At 39.7% G+C, this 22,780-nt stretch overlaps 2 protein-coding genes across 4 annotated transcripts; one reads left to right on the forward strand and one right to left on the reverse strand.

Moving 5' to 3' along the window:
• The first annotated feature begins 323 nt into the window (after positions 1-323).
• On the forward strand, positions 324-10,232 carry ercc2 (excision repair cross-complementation group 2). 2 transcript variants are annotated; one of them, XM_026370254.1, is made up of 23 exons: positions 324-443; positions 1,112-1,211; positions 1,917-1,994; positions 2,111-2,173; positions 2,315-2,428; positions 3,092-3,208; positions 3,907-4,023; positions 4,232-4,355; positions 4,476-4,572; positions 4,989-5,122; positions 5,203-5,371; positions 5,558-5,676; positions 5,790-5,859; positions 6,184-6,253; positions 6,372-6,473; positions 6,564-6,627; positions 6,786-6,907; positions 6,983-7,075; positions 7,192-7,264; positions 7,408-7,478; positions 7,879-8,022; positions 8,263-8,406; positions 9,478-10,232. In XM_026370254.1, exons 1-23 carry the CDS (start codon positions 439-441, stop codon positions 9,568-9,570), a joined length of 2,283 nt encoding a protein of 760 aa, XP_026226039.1. In that variant the 5' UTR covers positions 324-438; the 3' UTR covers positions 9,571-10,232. The 2 variants fall into 2 exon arrangements, 1 of the variants encoding a protein (XP_026226039.1); XR_003299541.1 differs by lacking the exons at positions 7,408-7,478; positions 7,879-8,022; positions 8,263-8,406; positions 9,478-10,232 and having other exon boundaries at positions 6,786-6,897.
• Positions 10,233-11,871: 1,639 nt separating this feature from the next.
• Positions 11,872-19,553, reverse strand: klc3 (kinesin light chain 3). 2 transcript variants are annotated; one of them, XM_026370270.1, is made up of 15 exons: positions 19,514-19,553; positions 19,326-19,411; positions 17,735-17,972; positions 16,858-16,923; positions 16,524-16,688; positions 15,857-15,932; positions 15,201-15,346; positions 15,039-15,121; positions 14,847-14,934; positions 14,006-14,107; positions 13,592-13,765; positions 13,383-13,482; positions 13,027-13,207; positions 12,827-12,893; positions 11,872-12,360 (listed from the first exon to the last, which is right to left on the reverse strand). In XM_026370270.1, exons 3-15 carry the CDS (start codon positions 17,942-17,944, stop codon positions 12,277-12,279), a joined length of 1,542 nt encoding a protein of 513 aa, XP_026226055.1. In that variant the 5' UTR covers positions 17,945-17,972; positions 19,326-19,411; positions 19,514-19,553; the 3' UTR covers positions 11,872-12,276. The 2 variants fall into 2 exon arrangements, with proteins under 2 accessions (XP_026226055.1, XP_026226064.1); XM_026370279.1 differs by lacking the exons at positions 19,326-19,411; positions 19,514-19,553 and adding an exon at positions 18,180-18,354.
• Positions 19,554-22,780: the final 3,227 nt, after the last annotated feature.

Here is a 22,780-nt window from a genome sequence, read left to right on the forward strand (position 1 = left end):
CCAAAATATTAAGACTATATTTCCAGACTTTTTGATAGTAGGATAAACATGTTACAACAGCTGATACTCGGTGAACACGCAAATTAGATATTAGTGGAAAACCTTTAAGATTTTGACAGCTTAATTTGTCTTGAGATATTTCATTATTTCACTATTACAAACTTGATTTATTCCAATAGAATATGAATATTAGTAGTTTGTTAAACTCAAATGTGGTCATTTTTAAAGTGGACACTTTTTGTCTGATACCTGTAATTCACGTTTCAACCTTTGGGGGCGGTAACAAGCATTTGCGCATTTAAACTCCCAAAAATCAGCGAAGAAGAAGATTCTCCCTTGTTGGTTACTGCGCGTGTGTTGTTTTAACTTGAACCCAATTTATTTATGATTATTTCATAAACTCAGAAGTGACCAAGAGGCTGCTGCACTTTCTACAAAATGAAGTGAGTGTTTCTACTAAAACATACAAGAAAAACATCCTTGGTTCTAATACGTTGTCAGTGCTAGCTTGAGTTGTAAGGAACAGTTAGCCTCTAAAGCTAATGTAGCTAAATGAAAATCAAACCTGAAAGTAACAGATGTTGTTTATTCAGATTATTTTCTAAAATCAACGTCAGTCAGTGTGTTCGAGTAATTAGATCCATGTGATAGAGCCACCGTCCAAATTAGCACGGTTACATGTAGTATACATCATGGTGGAGTAGCTAAATGCACTTTGTATTCCAACATAGAGTATCTGCAGGTATTAAGTCTAAAACATTGAGTTCAGCATTTAATGTGTAATTAAACTTTAGCTCTAGTAACGTGTCACATATTTTTCTAGTGTTTCCATAGGCAGTAATATGACACGTTTTCTGTGTGATGTTAGCAGAACCGCATTAAAATCTTAAGTACCATATAATTATAAGTCATATGAATTAGTGAGACACATTTGTACACAACATAAATTACAGATTACTTGAACTTTATACTTTAACCTTTCATACTTGGCCCGAAGCCACGAGAAACAGATATTGTTTTTAATTCCATGTGGTATTAAACATTTGACACACTGAACTGTCTAAATCTGTATCCTGTGTGAAGTCAGTTTAAATATTGTTGTGTATTTCAGGCTTAACATTGAGGGTCTGTTGGTGTATTTTCCTTATGACTACATCTATCCAGAGCAGTACTCCTACATGCTGGAGCTGAAAAGGACACTAGATGCCAAGGTGTGTGCTGTTCATGTACCTTACTCCTCACTTTATTCTACATGATGTAAACTCTTCACTGTGCATTAATTTAAACAATAAAGGGTCATTCAGCATGCTAATGTCCCTTGTTGCTGGGCAGAGAAATACATTATACACATTTAACAAATTAACTATAGAATGATAGCATGTATCACATACATCATGCATATCAATACCAGTATCTTGTGCTATATATTTTTATTAATTTATTAGTAATACTATGTAGGAATTATTTATTTTGAAGTATTGGCATCATAGGTAGAGACACTCATTATTATACTAATTAATTAAGCTCTTTTAATCATCACTTTTTTCATTAAAAATTTTAATAAACATCAGAAATGTCCCGTCCAGATCTCAGCTTACTTGTAAATAAATGAACACACACATCAAAAATCCGAGCAGTCAAGTTTCCAAATATTATTGGTAAATGACATTGGGACTTTCTGAATAACAATGGTTGCAATTCCTGCATGATTCATACAGTATTTACAGCCAATCTGTTAAATTAAAACTAGAACTGAAAAGTATACTCAAAAGTTTACACACAAATTAAAGATTTTTTTTATTACTGAGCCAAAATGATGTTCATGACCTTGGTTGTGCCACCTGTAGGTACTGGTCAAAGTTTTGTTTGATGCTGCATCACTGGGTGGACTTTGTGAATTGTATTGTACTCTGCAGGGCCATGGAGTCCTGGAGATGCCTTCAGGAACAGGGAAGACCATTTCTCTGCTGTCTCTCATTGTTGCGTATCAAAGGGTGAGATCACCGTCTCTCTCTCAGATTTACTGTGCTGGAGTTATTATTGACTGTGGCTTCACACCAGCTATTGTCACACAAACAGCTCCATATGTTAGATTCTGTCTCTCTCTTAGGCCTTTCCTTTGGAAGTGACCAAACTAATATACTGCTCCAGAACAGTTCCTGAGATCGAGAAGGTAAGTCTTACATCAATTAAATGACGCAAAAGTTCAATATATAGTACACAGCTTTTCCTAAAACTTGTAAAATAATACAAATTTAAAATCAAGTAAACACACCGAGGTATTAAAGTGTATATATTTTGTCCTTTTGGTTAGGTTGTGGAGGAGCTGAGGAAGCTCATGGAGTTTTATTCAAAGGAAACTGGAGAGAACCACAACTTCCTGGCTCTGGCCCTTTCCTCCAGAAAAAATCTCTGCATCCACCCAGAGGTACACACGCTCTCTGTAATCGAGACCTCACATACAACACAAGCAAAACTTGAACACACTAACATACACATAACATACACGGCCCATAATCCTGCTTACTGTACGACCAGGCGTTAGCCCAACATGGCAATGATTCTACTTTGAGAGTTATAGAGTCATTAGACATCAGAAGTGGGGGCAGAGTTAAATGCACCAAGCTGCTGATCTGCAGCTGCAAAGCTTGAATAAGAATTATTGAGCTTAGGGTTCTTTAACTTGACTGAGTTTCTCCACTCGGCCTCCGACTTTGAGGGCCATTCATTCTGCAGCACCAGCATTTAACACTGACTTTATCTTAGCCACTGTGTTTACTCAGCACAGCTGTGTGAAATCACAACTTATTGCTTTGAGACATTTCACATTGGTGTTTTTTTGTGTTGGCTAATATTATATTAAGGCATTTTATTTTTAACCATCCACCTGGAGACCTAGAACTGGATTTTGAAGATTATTTCTTTACTTTGTAAGTTACACCAGCATAGACATTTAAAGCTGATGTGGTAATTGGTTACTGAAGTATCCATATACACAGAACGTTTGTGTTTGTACTTTGTCCTCTATATTTAAAAATTCAATATGTAGATAGTTTAATTTGACTGTAATGAATCCTCTGCTTGTATCCAGGTGAGCTCTCTGCGCTTCGGTAAGGAGGTTGATGGGAAGTGCCACAGTCTGACGGCTTCATACATTCGTGCACAACGTCATAGCAATCCCAACCAGCCTGAGTGTCGCTTCTATGAGGTAAGAAGTAACCAGAATTCAATAAGGCAATGCTGGTTGAAGGAGTAGTCACATTACATTTACACCTTATGTGATTAGATTAGACAATGTTTCAGTGTTGTTCTGTCACTAAGGACTGCACATAATATTGTGTCTGTGGGGATTCAACTTAATTCTGGGGTTCAGCAGGCTGTGGAGAGGATGTGTGCTGCTCTCATTGATGCTCAGCAGTTTGTGCGGCATCCTCCTCTCCACAACCTGCTCCGAGGGTTTTAGTGAAGTCCCCAGCACAGGGTCTTCAGTTTTAGTTTGTTTTTGTCCCTGGATCTGATGCTGCTGCCCAGCAGACAGCAGCAAAGAAAACTGAACTCTCCGCTCCCAGATGCATCTGTTGCCATGGCTCCCAGTACAAAAACAAGTACACGACATAATGTGAGAAACTGCACACTGGAGCTAGTATGTGTTTACAAGTTGAACTAATTTCTCAACAGCAGTTCTTCACTACCTCTAAACCTATGGTACCTTAGTAATGATGTGTTTGGTGGAGCTGTTAGTTTAGGTGAACAGCTGTGTTAGAAGTCCTTTTGTTTGATGTGCAGCTAAACACACTGGGTGACTAACAAGGCTCCAACAGACTCAGAAAAACCACATTGTAAAGTTGTTGTCTGCTGCTCTTGTTTCTGTGAACCTCACATCGGTGTTTTGGTTTGTGCCTGCAGGAGTTTGATGCAGTCGGCCGACAGGTGCCTCTTCCCGCTGGCATCTACAACCTTGATGATCTGAAGGACTTTGGCAGGAGGAAAGGCTGGTGTCCTTATTATCTGGCACGATACTCAGTAAGTTACACTACACACTTCTGTTAGCATGTAGCGTGGTGTTGTATTCTGGAATAGCCACTACTAGGTGGATTAGTGGCTTTTTAAGCTTTAAACAGAACAAAATCATAGAATTAACAGTTCTACTGACTGAACCTTTACTACAGTAAGAACGAAAACGTTTTGCATTAGTTAACATTATTGATGGATAATGATTGTTTCCTCTCAGATCCTTCATGCCAACATCGTAGTATACAGCTATCACTACCTGCTGGACCCCAAGATAGCTGACCTGGTGTCCAAAGAGCTGGCTAAGAAATCTGTAGTGGTGTTTGATGAGGCTCATAATATAGGTGAGGAACTGACCTCCAGAAGTGTAATCATATGATTTATCTCACAAATGTGAGATTGTTTTACTTACATTTATCTTTTCATTCAACCTTGTTTCCTCCGATTCTCCCTCCTCTCTTCAGACAATGTCTGCATCGACTCCATGAGTGTGAACATCACCAGACGAACGCTGGACCGCTGCCAGAACAATGTGGACACACTCCAGAACACCATACACAAGTAAGAGTTTGTGAACCAGAGAACCCATAGGTTTTGTCTCTCTACAACAGTAGAACCCCTACTGTATGCATCCCCATTGAATGCATACCTCTCTAGATTCCACTGCAGAGATGTGTCTGTATCATAAACTTGTTATAGTTGACACCAGCTCAGTTGTTGGCATTAATATTACCAGACAGTAAACAGTTAAAAGACCTGTCTTCATCTCCTGTAGGGTTAGTTAACAGCAGGTTACTTCAGTGCAGTAGGAGATCTCATACATGTGCTGGAAGTTGTAATTCTGCTTTGATTGTGGTTAGGTTATAATGTAGCTATGTGGGATCTTATTATTTAAGCCTGTGTCTGAACAGGCAGTGTTGATTGTTTCTAAATGGGTCATTTCAACCTTCTGCTCTGCTTCTCCTGGTGTCTGACAGCATAAAGGAGACGGACGCTGCTAAGCTGAAGGAGGAGTACAGGAGGTTGGTGGAGGGGTTGAAAGAAGCTAATGTTGCCAGAGAAACCGACATCTACCTCGCAAATCCAGTGTTACCGGACGAGATTCTTAAAGGTACTAATTTCTGGTTTATTTTTTTCCTTTCATTGCATCGATTTCAGAGTGATGGACTGAAACTTGTGTCTGTATCTCAGAGGCGGTTCCTGGAAATATTCGCACAGCCGAACACTTTGTTGGTTTCTTGAAGCGGTTCCTGGAGTATCTGAAGTCCCGTCTGAGGGTCCAACATGTCGTACAGGAGAGCGCCCCGCAGTTCCTCAAAGACATCTTCGACAAAGTCTGCATCGACCGCAAGCCTCTCAGGTCAGTGTGGACAACTCAGTCATCGTCTCTCTCCCGTTATCTTCCTCTTCTTCAGGAGGTGTTTCTTCATTCTTTAACATCTTCTGACTCTTTATTTACACATTCATCCACTCACCTCACACCTTTATTAATCGCTCACCTTTTCTTTATTTAATCTTTTGTCCATCGCTCTTTGTGTCTTACCAGGTTTTGTGCCGAGCGCTTGCAGTCGTTACTACGAACTCTGGAGATCGCAGACATTGCAGATTTCTCGGCTGTTACACTCATCTCGAACTTTGCCACCCTGGTCAGCACCTACAGCCAAGGTACTGAAAGACTTCTGCACATTTTTAAGTTAACTGTTAAGAAATTAATTACATTAACAGACAAATATTTTACACATGTTAATATTTGTCATCTTCTCTCTTTTGGTGTAAAGGTTTTACCATAATCATTGAGCCCTTTGAAGACAGAACTCCAACCATCGCCAACCCTGTGCTGCACTTCAGGTAGGGTAGAACTGAGCTTTGACCCACTGCTGCACTCGGTGACATTTTTATTTACTTGGTTGAGATATTTAAAAAAATATATTACTCGCTTACAAATACCATAGTCCCCCTTTTAAAGATCTTTTGAACTTTGGCATCGTCACATCACACTGCTGTACAAAGTAAAATGTGTTAAAAACAACACAAGACCAAGCGTTTTGGAATGAAGACGTCATCCAGTAGAGCGGTGTGTCTGGCCGAGGTGTTTTTAATCTACTCTTTCTGTAAACTAAGGCTACAGACTCATTTCTTTAATCTGCTCTTTGTTCCTTTCTGTCCTTGCAGCTGTATGGACCCGTCTATCGCCATCAAACCTGTTTTTCAGAGATTTCAGTCAGTTATCATCACCTCGGGGGTGAGTCAAACACCTCTCTTCTCTTTTTCTTTGTGCTCATCCAGATGATGAGACAACGCTGATGCAAATGATGTGCGCTGATAAATTAGCATGTGCTTTCTTTATTTGTCGTCCTCAGACTCTGTCTCCGCTCGACATCTATCCCAGAATCCTTGACTTCCGCCCTGTTACCATGGCATCCTTCACCATGACGCTGGCACGGACCTGCCTCTGTCCTCTGGTCTGTAACTACACTCAGACACAATCACATTTCCACACCTGTGTTTTTAACTTGTTAGAAACTATTGAAGTTCTTCTCTGTCTAATATAGATTGTTGGCCGGGGAAACGATCAGGTGGCCCTGAGCTCAAAGTTTGAGACGAGGGAAGACTTTGGTAGGTTTTAGATCACATAGGATTATAAATATATTATATATAAAAGTATTTATGTGCTGAAAATTGCAGCATTGACATAAACACACACTGTTAGTATCTTTTTCTGAAGACATCTGAAACGTCCAATATACCATCTTCATTCTGTCTTTTGCTTCCAGCTGTGATTCGTAACTATGGCAACCTTCTTCTGGAGATGTCAGCCATCGTTCCTGATGGCATCGTGGCTTTTTTCACCAGTTACATCTACATGGAGAACATAGTGGCGTCTTGGTATGAACAGGTCAGTGTGTGAACTTGTTTTTTCCTTGTTTTTAATGGACGGTCTCTTAATGTTTCCTTTAATGTGTGTTCATAGGGCATCTTGGAGAACATCCAGAGAAACAAGCTGATCTTTATTGAGACTCAGGATGCTGCAGAGACGAGCATGGCTCTGGAGAAATACCAGGAGGTTAGAGTCGCACATTTTTAGCATTTGTTGGTGCAGATTCATGGTAATTATTTTATCTTGTCCTGCTGTGAGCTGGTCCCATAGTGATGTCCTGTGATATTTCTCTCTATGCTCAGGCTTGTGAGAACGGCAGAGGAGCCATCCTCCTGTCTGTGGCCAGAGGAAAAGTGTCAGAAGGGATAGATTTTGGTAAATGATCCTGCACATCACTCAGATGACTTACGAAGAAGAAATACAAAATATTTATTTGTGATTCCATGAAATGTAAAGAATCAGCCTGACTTCTATGTAAGTTTCTAGTCTTATCAAAGAGTCTTGTGTTTCCTGTCCAGTGCACCACTTCGGTCGAGCAGTTATCATGTTCGGAGTGCCTTACGTTTACACCCAGAGTCGCATTCTCAAGGTGAGAACAATTGTATTTATAGTTTAAAGAAAAAGCATGTAAACCCCTGGGATTTATTAGTTGGTCACAAAATGAAATCTGATCTTCATTTATGTCATAAATACAAACAACACAAAGCTACAAATTTAACTTAAAACATAATTGTTTACTAGCCTAAGTACAAATGTGTTTATTTGTGACTTAGATAAAGATCAGGTCATATTTTGTGACACATTCATGCAGAAACCAGGTCATATACTTTATTGTAATAGTGATTTGATATTACACATTTTTTCTGAGATATCTGAACAGTCTTGTATTTGGGATTTGTGTCTTATCCTGTAAATGAATTTACAAATTACCTTGTTTCACCATCATCGTTCTGTTTATCTACCATCAACATGACACCAACTCGTTTCAGGCTCGTCTGGAGTACCTTCGGGACCAGTTTCAGATTAGAGAGAACGACTTCCTGACGTTCGATGCCATGCGTCACGCAGCTCAGTGTGTGGGTAGAGCCATCAGAGGGAAGACGGACTACGGACTCATGATTTTTGCAGACAAGGTGTGTTGTCTTTCTATTGTCTAAATGTTGTATCAGCGATTTGGAGGGTAAATCAAGGCACACGCTGAAGAAAATAAATAATAAATACCTCAAGACTGATTTCTCATTGGTTTTATGAGCTGAATGACACTGGATGGACCCAGGGTTTGGTTGTTAGTGAATACACCAGTTGGAAACCTGGTGATTTGTGAGTCAGTATGTGATGATGGAAGCTACATACACACACTCTCCTGTCCACAGCGCTACGCCCGAGCAGATAAACGGGGGAAGCTTCCTCGCTGGATTCAGGAACACATAAACGACGGCAGTCTGAACCTCACTGTGGACGAGGCCGTCCAGCTCTCCAAACATTTCCTGCGGCAGATGGCTCAGCCTTTCAGACAGGTACAACTCACACCTGCCAACCTGGCAGTTAACTAGCTGCAAAACCTTTTTGTCCAGATGTTAAAACAAACAATTTTAACATAGAAGATCCCCAAATCATAATTTTAAAATATTTAATGCTACCAAGTTATTACAAAAGCAAATTAAAGGGTAAACGAGGCCCCGTTGGCAGAGCACACGGTGACTCGCTGTATGTACTGAATATTCTCAGTCGTCCAGGTGAAGTTATCTGGAAGTTGAGTCATCAACTGGACTTTCTTCCTGAAGGTCGAAAACACATATTTATCCTCCAGGTTGGTTTCACTTCACCCCTGGACTGAATGGGCTCGTTAGGAGAAACAATGGAAGGGAAGGTGGTGAAGGATGTAACAGTCACAGCTCTGCTGACCCCTCTTATCCCCTAAAGGGGGTTGTTAGGTGTGTCCAGTAAGTGTTGCTGTAAAACATGTTAATATCCTCAAATAGTTGTTGCCAAGTCAAATATATAACAAACAAACCTTTTCACTGTTACCTTATTAAAAATGTGTTTAAACAATACAACTCACAGCGCTGCTGCTACCAGCTCCCAGTGTTTGAACTATTTGAAGTTACCTTTTGCTTTCTAATATTGGAAATACTGAGAACTGTGACCAAATTAGAGACAAGAAAATCAGATGATTCTCATGGGAGATCTGGACATAAAGGTAATTAACATTAGCTGTTTTGGAGCGACAGTGGCTCAGTTGGTGGTTTGATTCCTGGCCACATGTCAAAGTGTCCCTGGACAAAACCTGTCCACAATGAATTTACCCAAGGGGATGAATAAAATATCAGTTATCAGTAAAATGATATCAACTCTTTAAAGAAGAGGACGAGGACGTCCGTGTACTTCAGTTATTTCTATGATCAAATACATAAAACGACTTCCTGCAGATGAGGGATTAAGTTACCCAGAGTGAAGAGTTAAACCAGACGTCTAAAGATCCTCGGCACGTCGTATATTTACTGTGAAATAGATCAGCTCACTGACCTTCATCAGTCACCTGCATTATTCAGTTATTTATCCTGTGTCTCGTCTCCGTCTCTCTCCAGGAGGACCAGCTGGGTCTGTCTCTGTTGACACTCGAGCAGCTGGAGTCGGAGGAGATGCTGCAGAAAATCACTCAGATCGCACATCAGACTTGAAGGTGATGCGTACTGCCTAATGTCATCACCGTGGCAACAGCCTTTATAAGGATTTCATTATTTCATTAGCAACAACAAGTTAGAGCTAATTTAAGCTACGCCGAGTTCCAGGTGTGCAGGGTTTACTTCACCAGGACAGATTTACGCAGTAAAATAATACTTTACAAAGTAAAACTCACCTTTAGAAATATTTTGTTCATATCTGTTAAACAAAACACAAAAGTATTTAAAAAGCGATGTTGGCCCAGCTGTGGTATATATATATATCTACCAGAATGACAGGATTTTAGTTTAATTCCAACTCAGCTCAGCTTTCACCCACTGCTTGGTATAATGTTTTAGAGAGCTGAAGATGTCACACCTCTGTTCCATTCACTTTAATAGAATTTAATTAATGCAGCTGCTCATTTAACATAAAAGAAAACGGCAGCGTGTTCAGGTTGACTATTCAAACATTACGTCTCTGTGTGGGATTCGTTAATAACAAAAAGGTCGATGACCTTCAAATCTTGATTTTAACAAAGTTAATTGTCTGTTTAGTTTTAGCATTTGACAAACTACAACTGCAGAAGGGCTGTTGTAACATATGAACGCTGTTGAGTTCAGTGTTTTCTGTCTTACAGAGAGCCTGACATTTTCTTAAAGGTTGTTAAAAACAAAAATATTGATTTAAAAAATGAGGATGGACCATATTTATCTAAACACAAGCTGAGACGGGCTGGATTTAGTTAATAGTGATGTTTTTGTTCGTCTGTAACGCTACACTAAAGTTTTCTCTCCTGAACTGTACTTCGTATGTTGTTTAAGTTTCCAGAGCTTCAGAAATCGCACCTGCTCATTGAAAACCACTGATTTTTATTTTTTAGACTGAGGAACGCAGAGTTACACGAGATAGTTTTCAGGATCACGGACGTGCTCCTAATATTTGTGTACTCAGTGTGTGTATGCAGTATTACAGAGATGCAGTATAAGAAGATGTAACAAAGGTAACAGTAATTTACATTATGTGCTACTGTAGCTTGTGAAAAATCAAATTTATTCCTATTCAGACCAAAAAATACCAAACACCTGACTAAGGTTTAGTTTCAGTTGAGCAGATGTGTTAATTATAAACCGTACTGGTGGTTTTCCATCTGTGGGGTTGACGTCGGTCCATTTAGCGTCTGTCATACAGACGGTTTGTCTCTTTGCTACTGCAGCTGTACATAAGTTTTATACTGAACATGAGTATTTGTATGTTTGAATATAAATGTTTGTATTTAACAACTGACTTTAGTCTGATTTTGTGTGTTTCAACATTGATGAAATCTTTTTAAGATAAGAGGTCGTTCCATCCTGAAACTGTTTCAGACGAGATGTAAATACTTAAATCTCAAATTTATGCACTACGAAGGTTTTAATGTTTCATTGCTGTTTATTTTAGCTCAAGTTTTCAAATATAAAACATTCATATTTAAACACAGCATCAGAGGAAACGGTTTCAAATCTAACAATCGTACAAATGCTTCGTTTAGCTCGTAACAGACAAATGACAGTAAACGTACAATCAGTAAATCCCATCGTGGAAAAATAGCATTAAGTATTTTTCAATGAGAAAAAAAAAGGTTTTGTGAAATAAAATCAGTTGTGGGATAAACATTCAGAGAACCCGATTTCCCAGCAGCACTAATGTGTCTACAGAATACATTACAGTTAATGTATTGTTAGATAAGATAACAGAGTTATAATAAACGTTATAACAACTCAAACAGTTTATCTGTACCACTGCAGTATTTCTGAATTATAGTGAAGTAGAAGGTATAGGAACCCCTGAACTGTACTCAAATGTACAAAAAATAAATGTACTTAGTTACTTCTGACTATAAAAACTATACAAATTAATGAAAGCTGAATATTGTTTATTTTTAACATGACTATGAGAGTGTTTTCTCATCATTTGTTTTTCAGTCAGATTTTCTTTTTTTTTTTTTTTTATTAAGTTAATTTAGTACAGTTTTTAAATTATTGGTCCTTATTTTTATTTTCATAAAGTGGAATGACAGAACAGGACTGTGGTGCAAAACATCTACAGTAAACACATTTGTGTCTTTATGATCATTAAAAACTATGAAAATGCACTAAAAACTTAATAACCTGCACATTTTAAAGGTAAAAATTTAAATTACTTTAAGTAGAAACTTTATAGCTGAACTTACTTCTTGCTCCCTGTGAACTCTTTCATCTCTGTGCTTCTCCAAAGAGAACTTATTTATTTAAAGAATTTTATATTTAATGTCAAGGTGCCTGTTTCTTTAAAAAAAAAAAGAAACTAAATTAATTTAGTACTAAGGAAAATGTACCTAAAGGACACTAACACGAGGAACAGTACCTCAAATGTAAACTTTTCACTCATGCTGTAAAGAACTATTGTTTCTGAATGGTTTAAAAGTTAAGTTATTAATTAACTTATCAAGAAACGATTCGTTTTTAATCTAACTGAAGAAGGAATGATTTCACGTGAACAGGAAGAAATGTTGTAGTGCAGCACAGGTGTGATGGCGGCTTCATCACTTCCTGGAGACAAACTAGTCAAAAAATGTTCCTCAGAGGTTAAATTAACCTGAAAACATCTTTAGAATTTGACCAAGTCTCCAGTTGTGTTTAAGTTTTTCTAAAGGACAAAGTGGAAGATCATTCGGTGTGTGTGTGTGTGTGTGTGTGTGTGTGTCAGCTGGTCCCACCGGTCGATCCTCGTCTCGCTAAGCTCTGTGTGCTGGAGCTCAGGCCTCGAATATCTGTCAACTGGCTCGACTGCAAAACAAAAACACGTGAAGGGTGTTAAAACGTTTCTGGATCTGCAGAGAACAGAAGTCTGAGAGGACGTCGACTATCTGTGACATCCTCATGTAAAGTTAGATAATCAGATGTAAGGAAGAGTTCAGCTTCAGTTCAGAGTGTTGATTCTCTTGACTCTTTTCGATAAGAACGCTGTAAAAAATAAAGGACGGCGAAGATTTCCTCTAGCTTCCTCTTGTGAAGTCCAACTAAACCGAGTCACTAGCCGCTACACAGCCAGTAAAAGAGTTTGTTTTAAATACCCTGTAACTCTGAAAGACACTGACTTGATTTGGTTGAAGTTTCAGATACAGTCCGTGTGTGACAGCTGTGCACAGCAGGAACAGTTTGAACGACTAAATGTACGTTAATGAGTCGATGTTTGCTTGAGACCAGCTTGAATAATCCCGAACTGTTCCTTTAATGATGCATGTTCGCTCACCTGAGCTCCGTCCTGACTCTCTCTGGCTCCAACATTTAACACGTTGAGCGAGTTTGCCCTCTTCATCCTGAAAACAGAAGACGAAATACAAACCAACAGTGATTTAAGGACAAATTAAAGATTTAACTTCTCTGCACGTTCGTTAACCAACTCGTTTACTGATGGAGTCTGGTTTAAACACTCATACAACAGAATATTACCCAGCATTCCTCGGCGTCGTTTCCTCCACGCCGACTCCTTTCAGCTTGCGAACCAGTTTCTCGCTGCTTCTGCGAATCGATTCTCTGAGCTTGGTGAAGGAGCCGCTCCGCCTCAGGGTGCTGAGTCCGTCCTGTCTGGAGCCGCCGTCCTCCGCTCCGGACCAGGTGGGACGACCGTCGCCTGGAGGACAGAACGACGGCCAGCGCGTGAACACAGTACATACGTAGTTTGTCAAAGTAGGCGATAATATCATAAAACAGGGCTGTTAAATGAAACATCAAGCGCTAAGCGGGAGACACATTGTTTTAAATGCAGCATTTAGAATATTTCCTGCTTTTAAAAAGCTGTTTTGTACCTTCCACTGATCCAAACTCCTTCTCATGAGCTCTGGTGAGGATTTCTTTGTAAAGAGACTCAGCTTGTCTGTATTTTCCCTGCTTCAGATAACACGATGCCTGAAGACGACAAAGGACAACATGGAAACACTGAGGAGTCGCTGTGAAACATAAAAAACACATACAGGAGAGCTCCAGACACATTTCACTGAGTTTACTCTCGTCTCACCAGGTTGTTCTTGGTTTTGGCCACGTTGGCGTCGTCTGGTCCCAGTTTGCTCTGGTAGATGTGCAGAGCACGTTCGTAGTACTGCTCCACCTCCTGGTACTTTCCCTGGTTCTGACACAGCAGAGCCAGGTTGTTCAGCTGCTTGGCCACATCTGGGTGGTCTGTACCCAGAACCTGTAGGGAGCATTCAGACACAGAGGATGATGAACGTGACACTTTCTATAAGGATTACAGCATCTGACGGGACAAATAATCATCACTATGTTTATAACTGTGAGACATGTAAAGTTTATTGTGCTCAAAACAAAGATCCCAATGTTTTAAAATCAAAGCTACAAGTTCAGACTTGATCTTAAATTAGATAATAAATTATTGGAGTTCACTGTAAGAGCAGTTAGATACATGTTCACTCACCTTCTCTCTGATCTCCAGAGCTCTCTTACACAGCGGCTCTGCTTCCTTGTATTTCCCTCTTTTCCCATAAAGCACGGCCAGGTTGTTGAGTGTAGCAGCCACCTGCACACACAGTCATGTCTCTGTATACATAAAACATTCCCTAGCCCCTTACCCAAACCAAAACCTGTGAGGACATTTAGCTGGTCCTCACAACAGTGTATTGAAGGTAAAACCTCTGTCAATACGATCTGAACTTCAATAAACAGGTTGGACCCAACGACTGAAGGATCAAATATTAGTTTCGACCTTTTAGTCGTAGATGTCTGTAACTTCACTTTTTGCACAGTTTTGTTGTAGATTTTTATAGTTTTATACTTTGTTTTGTGTCGTTCATGATTAGAGAATGAAATCTCTCTGTTATAAACTTATTGCAGTTCTTTGGTAACAGTTCCTTCACTTTAATACAGTTGTCAAGTGAACCGTTTCAGGTCCAGACGGCCGACTCTAGATGGTTCCCTCACCTGGACAGAGGATTACACGTGGCTTTCTACTCTTATCCTGATCTGTTCATCACCGCTAAACGTTAGTAACCAGTTAACAGCTCCTTGGACTTTATATTTAGTTTTTTGGACAAACTACTCTGTGTCCAGTTTGGACTCATCATGTTTTGGATTAAGGAAAATTAGGAGAGCACCTGACCACAGGTTGAACTGCGACATCACACGGTCTGAGATTTCAACTTCTATTCTCTTTTTTATAAAGTTGCATACATTTTTATAAGCAATGGCCTGTTTATCTATTTTGATTTGATTCCACAACCAAACGAGCAAAAACTGGTTTATAAATGCAGGAAACTTACGGCCGGATGGTCCAATCCCAGAGTTTTCTCCCTGATCGCCAGCGCGTCGTTCAGCAGGTTGGCTGCTTCTTTGTATTTGTTTTGGTCTCTGTAGAAACAAACGTGTTGATCCAGGTGAAACCATACAGAGACAACAACTGTTTAATTATGTTGTTAGTGGCTAATCTTTCGTTGCCATGGTAACTGCCTCACCTGTACACCAGCGCCAGGATATTCAGCATGGTGGCTACGTCTGGGTGCGTGTGTCCCGAGGACTTCTCCAGGTCTTCCAAAGCCTGTTACGAGATTTTCACATTTTGAGAAAGGCTGCGTTTCCCCTGCTCGCAGACTGAGGTCTGTCAAGCTCCGTCTCACCTGTTTGCAGAGCGGTACAGCGACTTCGTATCGTCCCTGGGATGCGTACTGGATGACCAGGTTGTGCAGCGTTCGGAGGCGAGCGGGAATCTCGTAGCCGCCCTGCTGGGCTGCGGCTGCTGCGCTGCTGCGGTGAGGCTGAGACACTGAGTGACACACAGACACACGTTCTTCTTATAATAAAAATAACTAATGAGCAGCGACTTTTCACCTCTCGTATTATCATCATGTCATATTTGATCAAGATTTTCCCTCGTTCACTGCAGATGTTCAGTGTCAGAGCAGAGCTTGACAAGTTTGTGGTTCAACATGTGATAAGCAGCAGTAACAGTGTGTGTACAATAAAGACTTAACAACAGGAGAATCAACACAGGTATTAAAGGATCAGGACTCTTTATACCCCACCGTGAACAAACATTAATGAGCTGACTGGGAAATTTTATGTAACTTAAACATCTATAATAATAAATAAACTCCTTCCATTTATAATACACCTGTATCTTGTATTTGCTGTATTTGCAGAAACGCTGCACACACAAGTTATTTTAATTTCAGTGAAGCGAGGTTGACTTTCACGCAGTGAATGATTTAAAAACACACACTGGACATTAAAGTTTGTAATAATTATAATAATACCACCACAGGTCGATTCTTACTCTGTGACTGTTCCTCGTCCTCTGCAGGAAAAAGGTCGTCCAGAGATTCCTTGTTGGAAGACGTGTCTTTTTCATCCTGAAGAGAGAAACAAACACTGAGAACCTGCAGATAAACAAGCTCCTGCTGTGAAGAGTTGTAATTCTGATTCAAACTAATGACATCAGTGTATTTTTTAGATTAAATTTTTATTTTTAATGGGATATGATTGCTGTGCTCACAGTGACAAACCTGCACGTCACAGAGCTTCCTACTCCTCCTTACGCTCACCTTTGCTTTTCCAGCACATTTATTACAGGTAGAAACACACTGTGTTCTGTCCAGGACTAAAACTCACAGGTTCAGATAAATGTACAAAGAACTGATTTTGGTCAGATCTAGTTTTTAATCCACTACCCACAGGTTTTCTCGACCTCTTTGTTTGCACGTCTTTCATTATTCCATGTTCCTGTGCGCTTCCTGTTTTTGTCCCAGTCTAGGAGCCAGATCAGGTTTTCCCGAAATAAGAGACACAAAACAGGGTCCTGACCAAGACCCAGTGCCAGAATGTGTTGGTTACATAAAGAGCAGACTTTTCCTGCTCGTGTTGCCAACTTGTTTTTCTACATTTGATCCTTGGTGAAGCTTCCTGAACAAACACAATAACCAGTTTGTGCCCTCCGTCCTCACCAGCTGTGGCTCCTCCTGGTCGTATTTGCGTATGGAGGACATGAACTGCAGGTGTCTGTTCTGCTCCTCCAGGGTGACCACCTCCTGCTCCCTGTCCTGCAGCCGCTGCTGAGCATCGGCCAGCTCGTCCCTCAACCACTGGTTCTCCTGACAGAGACGACGCACCTGAGGCAGAGGGGCGGAGGAAAAGAGAGGGGAAGGAAAGAAAGGACGAAGGAGAGCATGACATGATGAGAAGGACGATTTGAGGGAGATTCATTTTGTACAGTGTCCAAACACTGAACATAAATAATACAAAGTCGTTGTCCTTTTTGTTCCTGCACCTGTCGCTCACCTGAGCTCGCAGCTTCTGCTTCTCTGCCTCTAGTGAACCGAGATGAGCCGACAACGCCATCATCACCTGCAGGGAGGAAAAATAAACCTGTGATCGATGAATTCACTTTAACTGACAGTTAATAAACACTTCAAACACACCTCACAAAGGTAAAAGAGAAGAGTCCAATACCACATTAATTACAGCATTTGTGTTTATTCTCATCTAATCTGCAGTTCAAACTGCAGACGACTCGTCCAAGTTATTGGAGAGAAATTCCCTCTGATTTTTCTCCTCCTCAGCTCCTGGTGGATTTCAGGTCTTTCTCCTGGGAGCAGACCTGTGTTTTGCAGGATTAATAGCTAATAGCAGGCTAGCTGTAACTGTGTGTAAACAATGCTGCGTCCATGGTAATGCACGTCGCCCGACTTACTCACACAAACACAGGGGATCAGAAAGATCCCAGTCAGATCGCTTCTGTCCATCACCTCAGCACGAGTTGGAGACAAACACACAACAAAACCGATTCTTACGTTTGTTCCCTCAGATACAAACAGTGAACGTACACTGTAAATAAAACTTTATTTACAACATAACTCATTTTTTCCTCCCAATAAACAGACTCTCACCTGAAACCTGGATGAACTGACTGTTTTGAAATTGGAGCTGTTGTCATGTTGACTGTGCTGCTACTTTATCGTACTGCAGTTTTTATTGTAGTATAAAGAGGCTGCAGGCGTCCAGTTCATTTATACCTGCCACAGTTTCATAATCTCAGACAGTGGAGAGATAAATTATCCAAATTAAGATTCAAACTCTGAATATTGACGTAATATTTGCTCCTTTTTATATTTAAGTGTTCTGTGGTAAACGACACCTTTCACTGTAGCTACTGTACCTGTGCCTCGCTCAGCCCCAGCTCAATCCTCTCCAGCGTTTGGCGGATGATGCCGCTCTTCTCCTGCTCCACGCTGCCGCTGTCTGATGCCGGACAGCTCTCCAGCGCCTCCTGCAGATTCTCCAGCAGACCGCGGTTCTCTCCTTTCAGCGCCTCCAACCCCGCCATCACCTGCTGCGTGCTGCACAGAATCTCCTCCGCCGACAACATGGTGCCAACTCTGAGGTTCCTCACTGACCTGTGAACAGCAAGAGGAGAGAAAACAAGTCATCACAGCCGTACGTGTAGTAGTAAAAGAAAGAGAAGGATCAGTATGTGTGGCATTAGTAGTGTTTAACTACAGAAATAGGATTACTTTGAAAATAAGAATCACTGTAGTTTCTTTAGCTCAGAAGAGTAAAAGTACCTAAACTATAACTTCATCACTTCACAAATTACAACTTACTGTGGTCGTAGATTGTTGCTATCTGCAATCTTACATCTAGGTGTCACTAAATCTTACACGCTGCAACTTTAAAAATACAAAAGTCTAATCTCACACAGTTTATATGTGAGAGAATAAAGCAAATAAAAACAGAGACAGTCGATAAATACTCTAAAGAACATACTAAACCTGACAAAACCAGCGACAAACTGAAAGGAAAACGACTATTTTTATGCTGTAACATCAGTATTTAGTTCTGTATGCTCACTTCTCTCTCTTCCCAGATCCGACCAGAAAAGAGGAAACCGAGAAAACGTCACGTTGGTGTTTAGTAAAGTTAGAAATCTGATATTTCATGTTGTAAGAGAACCCATCAGTTGCCTTTGTGCACAGACTTTACATAAAGTGAAACTGTTTCAAAGTCCCACAAAACCAAAAAAACAACAATTAAAACAAAAACCCATGACCCAGATAGATTTATTTGAAAGTTAGATTTGTGTTTATTGACCTTTCTTGTTTATGTTGCCTGCAGCCTGCATGTGTGTGGACATGTGGGGCAGTGAAACTAGGTTTTCCCCACTGTGGATTCTTCTATAATAATAATTCTGAGTGATTGTCACAAATTATTTTGGCTTTTTTATTTTTTTAAGATGTGTTTCTTGTTTTATTAGCTTATTTTTTATGCTTTTATTGAATAAGGAGAGCATGCATGTGCAGCAAAGACAGCTGACAGAAAATGTATGCATTCATTTTCAAAGTAAGTAATAATAATAATGATAATAATAATGAACCCAAATCTACCTGCAGCGTTTAAATATGTAAATCCCACTGTTTCTATGTTTGTTTAAAGCCTGTTTGTGCAACAGGCCTCGTCGTCGCTTCTCTAACATCTGACAATTAATGGTTTTTATGGAAATTTAAACTAAATGATTCTTCTGTTGATAAAACGACGACTGCGTCACATTAAGAGACTTTTTTTATAAATTCAATTCATTTTGTGTCTGAACATCTGCTGTAAAACACATTCTTATTTCTCTTTTATTTGTAATTAATCATTTTGCAAAAGAACACGATGTAAACACGATGTAAACACACACACACACACACACACACACACACACACACGCACTCCAGCCCCGCATCAACAGGAGTTATTTATAGCTCTACCTGCTAAGTCCAGACTCCGCCGGCGTGCTCTCGTCTTTTTGTCCACTCTTCAGATACTTTTCTTGTTTTCACTCGAAAAGCAGAACCTGGCGTGAAAAGCGGAACATGTCGGTTCTCGGTATGTTTCGGTTAATTGAATGTTGAACAGGTGTCACGATAAAAACCTCTAGAAGCCGTAAATCATTCACCTGCCGCCTCCTCGGAGCTCAGCTCGTCCCGTCATCACAGATCCACCGGCATCCGGCTCTGCCCTTCAGAATAAAAGTCTCATCAAAACAACGTGAATACATAAATCAGAATAGATTTTAAAATAGATTTTAAAATAGATTTTAAAATAGATTATAAAATAGATTTTAAAATAGATTATAAAATAGATTACAAATAATAATAAACTGCAGGCACCAGTCAATAATAGCAGCATTAATTGTTAGTAATTTTATTTTCCTTTTCCCCTCTTTGTAATGACTTTCAGGACATATTTTAGTCATGTAACATAAGTAATCTACATTTCCAGCTTTGTGGACGTTAAAATAAATTCTCTCATGTACATAAATGTTAATCACCAGATGAATCAATGTATTGGCATTTTCTGTATTTTACTTAAAAGCCTCCAATAAAATGCTGAATAAGTTTGGTTAACACAGTTTCATAGATCCTGTGACTTTTTTTAAACACATATATTGAGTTTTAGTCAGTGTTTGGTTTTGTTTATTATATGAATCATGGGGAAACTACTTGTTTTACACACAATTTAAACATTTTTCAGTTGTCTGATCAGTCTGTACAGACACGTCTCTTTTTAGTCCCCACTGTGTTGTTTCTGTACTAAATTAGATTTTAATATGGTTTGTATTTATGAGCAGTATTTAGCTGAATTTTAACTACACACAGTTTCAGTTCTCTATCTTGACACCTGTAAAGTTACAAAAGGTACTAACAGGTGTCAGGCTTCAACTTCCACTTCAGCATCAGCACAATTTTATTTTTTATTTCCTCAAACTACTTCTGGATTTAACTTGTTGGAGCAACACACACAGTAAGAATATATTAACTAAACTGGAACATAAACTTAACCACATTGGTGCAGGATATGATGTTTATGACATTTATCACTAAAATGCAGAAATACAGTTGTAATTATAAAATACAACATGTCAGGAACACTGAAATAAAAACAGTGAGTACATTAATAGTAACTGGAATCATGTCACAGTTAATTAATCAGCTCTGTAAGGTAAAAACACACACAATAAGTAAGTAAGGCACACTAATATTTTGCTTTTAGCTTTGATTACAGCCACATTCATAACATGGCATCATTTAGATAAGCTTCTGCAACGTCTCAACATTTATTCCCGTAGCAGAGTTGCATTAATTTTTCACCAAGATCTTGTATTAATGATGGGAGAGTCGGACTTCTGTGCATCCCAAAGATTCTCAGTGGCGCTAAGGTCTCGACTCTATGGTGGTTAATCTTTGTGTGAACATGATGTGTGATGCTCCCTGAATTACTCTTTCATAATTTCAGCCTGATGAATCCCCACATTGTCATCTTGGAATATGCTCATGATATCATGGAAGAAAAAAATCCACTGATGTAATAACCTGGTCCTTCAGTATATTCAGGTCGTCAGCTGACCTCATTCTTTGGACACATAACGTTGCTGAACCTAGACCGGACCAACTGCAGCAACCCCAGATCATAGCACTGCCCCCACAGGCTTGTACAGTAGACACTACCTCTTACCTATTTGTTTAGTTAAATCCAGGCGGTGACTTTTTTTTTGGACAGCTTATTTATACTTTTATTCTGAAGTTAAATTCCCACAACTTCCTGCCTCAGGCCAGTTGTCACTGCCTAAGTTGATGGAGCTTACCTGACCCCATTTTTCCCAGGATGCACTGCAGCACCATGACAAGGCCGATGGACATCCTGCAGGAGGAGACAACACACAGACTAAAGACAGAGACATAAGATCTGTCTGAGCATCAACAAATAAACAGGACAAAAGAACAGTTTAGGTCTATGTGTTATACACAGACCTGCTGTGTCGGTACAGTAGCTGTTAAAGTTAAATGTTTCGTGTGCAAACAACAAACCTGAAACATGAAAATACATAAATTAAACAAATCAGCTTTTTTTTTTTAATTGGGGTTTTTGCTGTAAATAAACTATAGTGTTGATGTTGTTAATTACCAATATTACTGCTCTGTTATCTGCTCCTGTGTGCACTTTGTTTTCTTGTGTTGTTGTTAGCTTTAAATAGAGATACTGAACAATAGATATTCAGAGTAAAAGGATATATACATAAATATATATAAATAAAATGAGTATTAATTCTTTTAAAATCAAATCAAGTGAAAATTCAGTAAGGAGGAGATGATAAGCAGCAACACACAGACTATCCCGGTGGGTGACAGTTATATGAGCAGAGTGACGGACGGCTCAGCTGTCAGGTAGACAGAGAAGCACCAGCAACTGACCATGGGGGGCTGCAGGCAGGGCCCAGCCACAAAAGGTCACTGCTTCCAGGGGGAAGCTGCTCCAGGCCTCTGTGCCTACAAACTGCCGTCCAGTACATGCTGCTCCCCACAAATTCACATACAAGGGTCAGAGCCAGGCCCGGGGTCAGGAGGGCGACCGATCGGGTTTTGGTTGGCCGTCTCATGTGACACCGGCTCTGCAACAACAGGACAGATGATGAATGAAAGGTGCTGGGAATTAAAAAGATCCTTTATTCTCCTCATCTCCTCTCAATGATGCATTTTCAGTAGGAGACAGATGTGGTCAGTCAAACACACTGTCCAGCTGAAATATCCACTGACTTCCAGGGAGAAGATGAAGTTTTAATAGCAGCAGATCTGCAGCAGAGGTGCCGTCACACATATAGGTGTGCATATGTTAACATCTGAAACTAACACTGATAGAAATTGATGGATCTCTGCCTTTAATGAAGGAAACACGTTTATAGCTTTTATGTTCTTTTACCATTAACTAATAAATTGTGAGATTTAACTTGGTGATTTTGGTCTTTTTTATTTTTTGCTAGGTTGAATTATAACAAGAATTTTTATCTAAGGAAACAAAACAACAACTGCAGCAACGATATTAAAATAATTAACACATTAAAACACTAACTACTATTAATGATGATCACAAACAGTCACTTACATTTATGGTTCATCGTACTGCTGGTGTACACAGGCAGGACAAACAATCACATCCAATCAATAACAGCTGAGGTAGAGTCCAAAGGGATTATGGGAAACTGAGTTTTAGGTGAATAAATCCTTTTACACATTCAAGTTAGAGTCAGTCTTAATGTTTCAGTGTAAGTTTAGTGACTTAAAGCTGTAGTTGACAAAATCCTACAAAGAAACTTTACTTAAGATTAAGATGAAATATATTCAGTCTGTACATGAACTGTAAAGAGATAAAACTGCTGATATGTCTC

Source organism: Anabas testudineus, chromosome 13, assembly GCF_900324465.2.
Source record: "Anabas testudineus chromosome 13, fAnaTes1.2, whole genome shotgun sequence".
Classification (NCBI taxonomy): Eukaryota; Metazoa; Chordata; class Actinopteri; order Anabantiformes; family Anabantidae; genus Anabas; species Anabas testudineus.

Excerpts from the sequence above, each read along its gene's own strand:
- ercc2 (XM_026370254.1), top strand. Across the intron at positions 5,677-5,789 it reads GGTCAGCACCTACAGCCAAG|GTTTTACCATAATCATTGAG; the intron begins GTACTGAAAGAC and ends TTTGGTGTAAAG. Across the intron at positions 7,076-7,191 it reads CTCTGGAGAAATACCAGGAG|GCTTGTGAGAACGGCAGAGG; the intron begins GTTAGAGTCGCA and ends CTCTATGCTCAG.
- klc3 (XM_026370270.1), bottom strand. The coding sequence starts at position 17,944 with ATGTTGTCGGCGGAGGAGATTCTGTGCAGCACGCAGCAGGTGATGGCG. Across the intron at positions 16,924-17,734 it reads TGGGGCTGAGCGAGGCACAG|GTGATGATGGCGTTGTCGGC; the intron begins GTACAGTAGCTA and ends TCCTCCCTGCAG. Across the intron at positions 15,122-15,200 it reads CTGTACCGCTCTGCAAACAG|GCTTTGGAAGACCTGGAGAA; the intron begins GTGAGACGGAGC and ends ATCTCGTAACAG.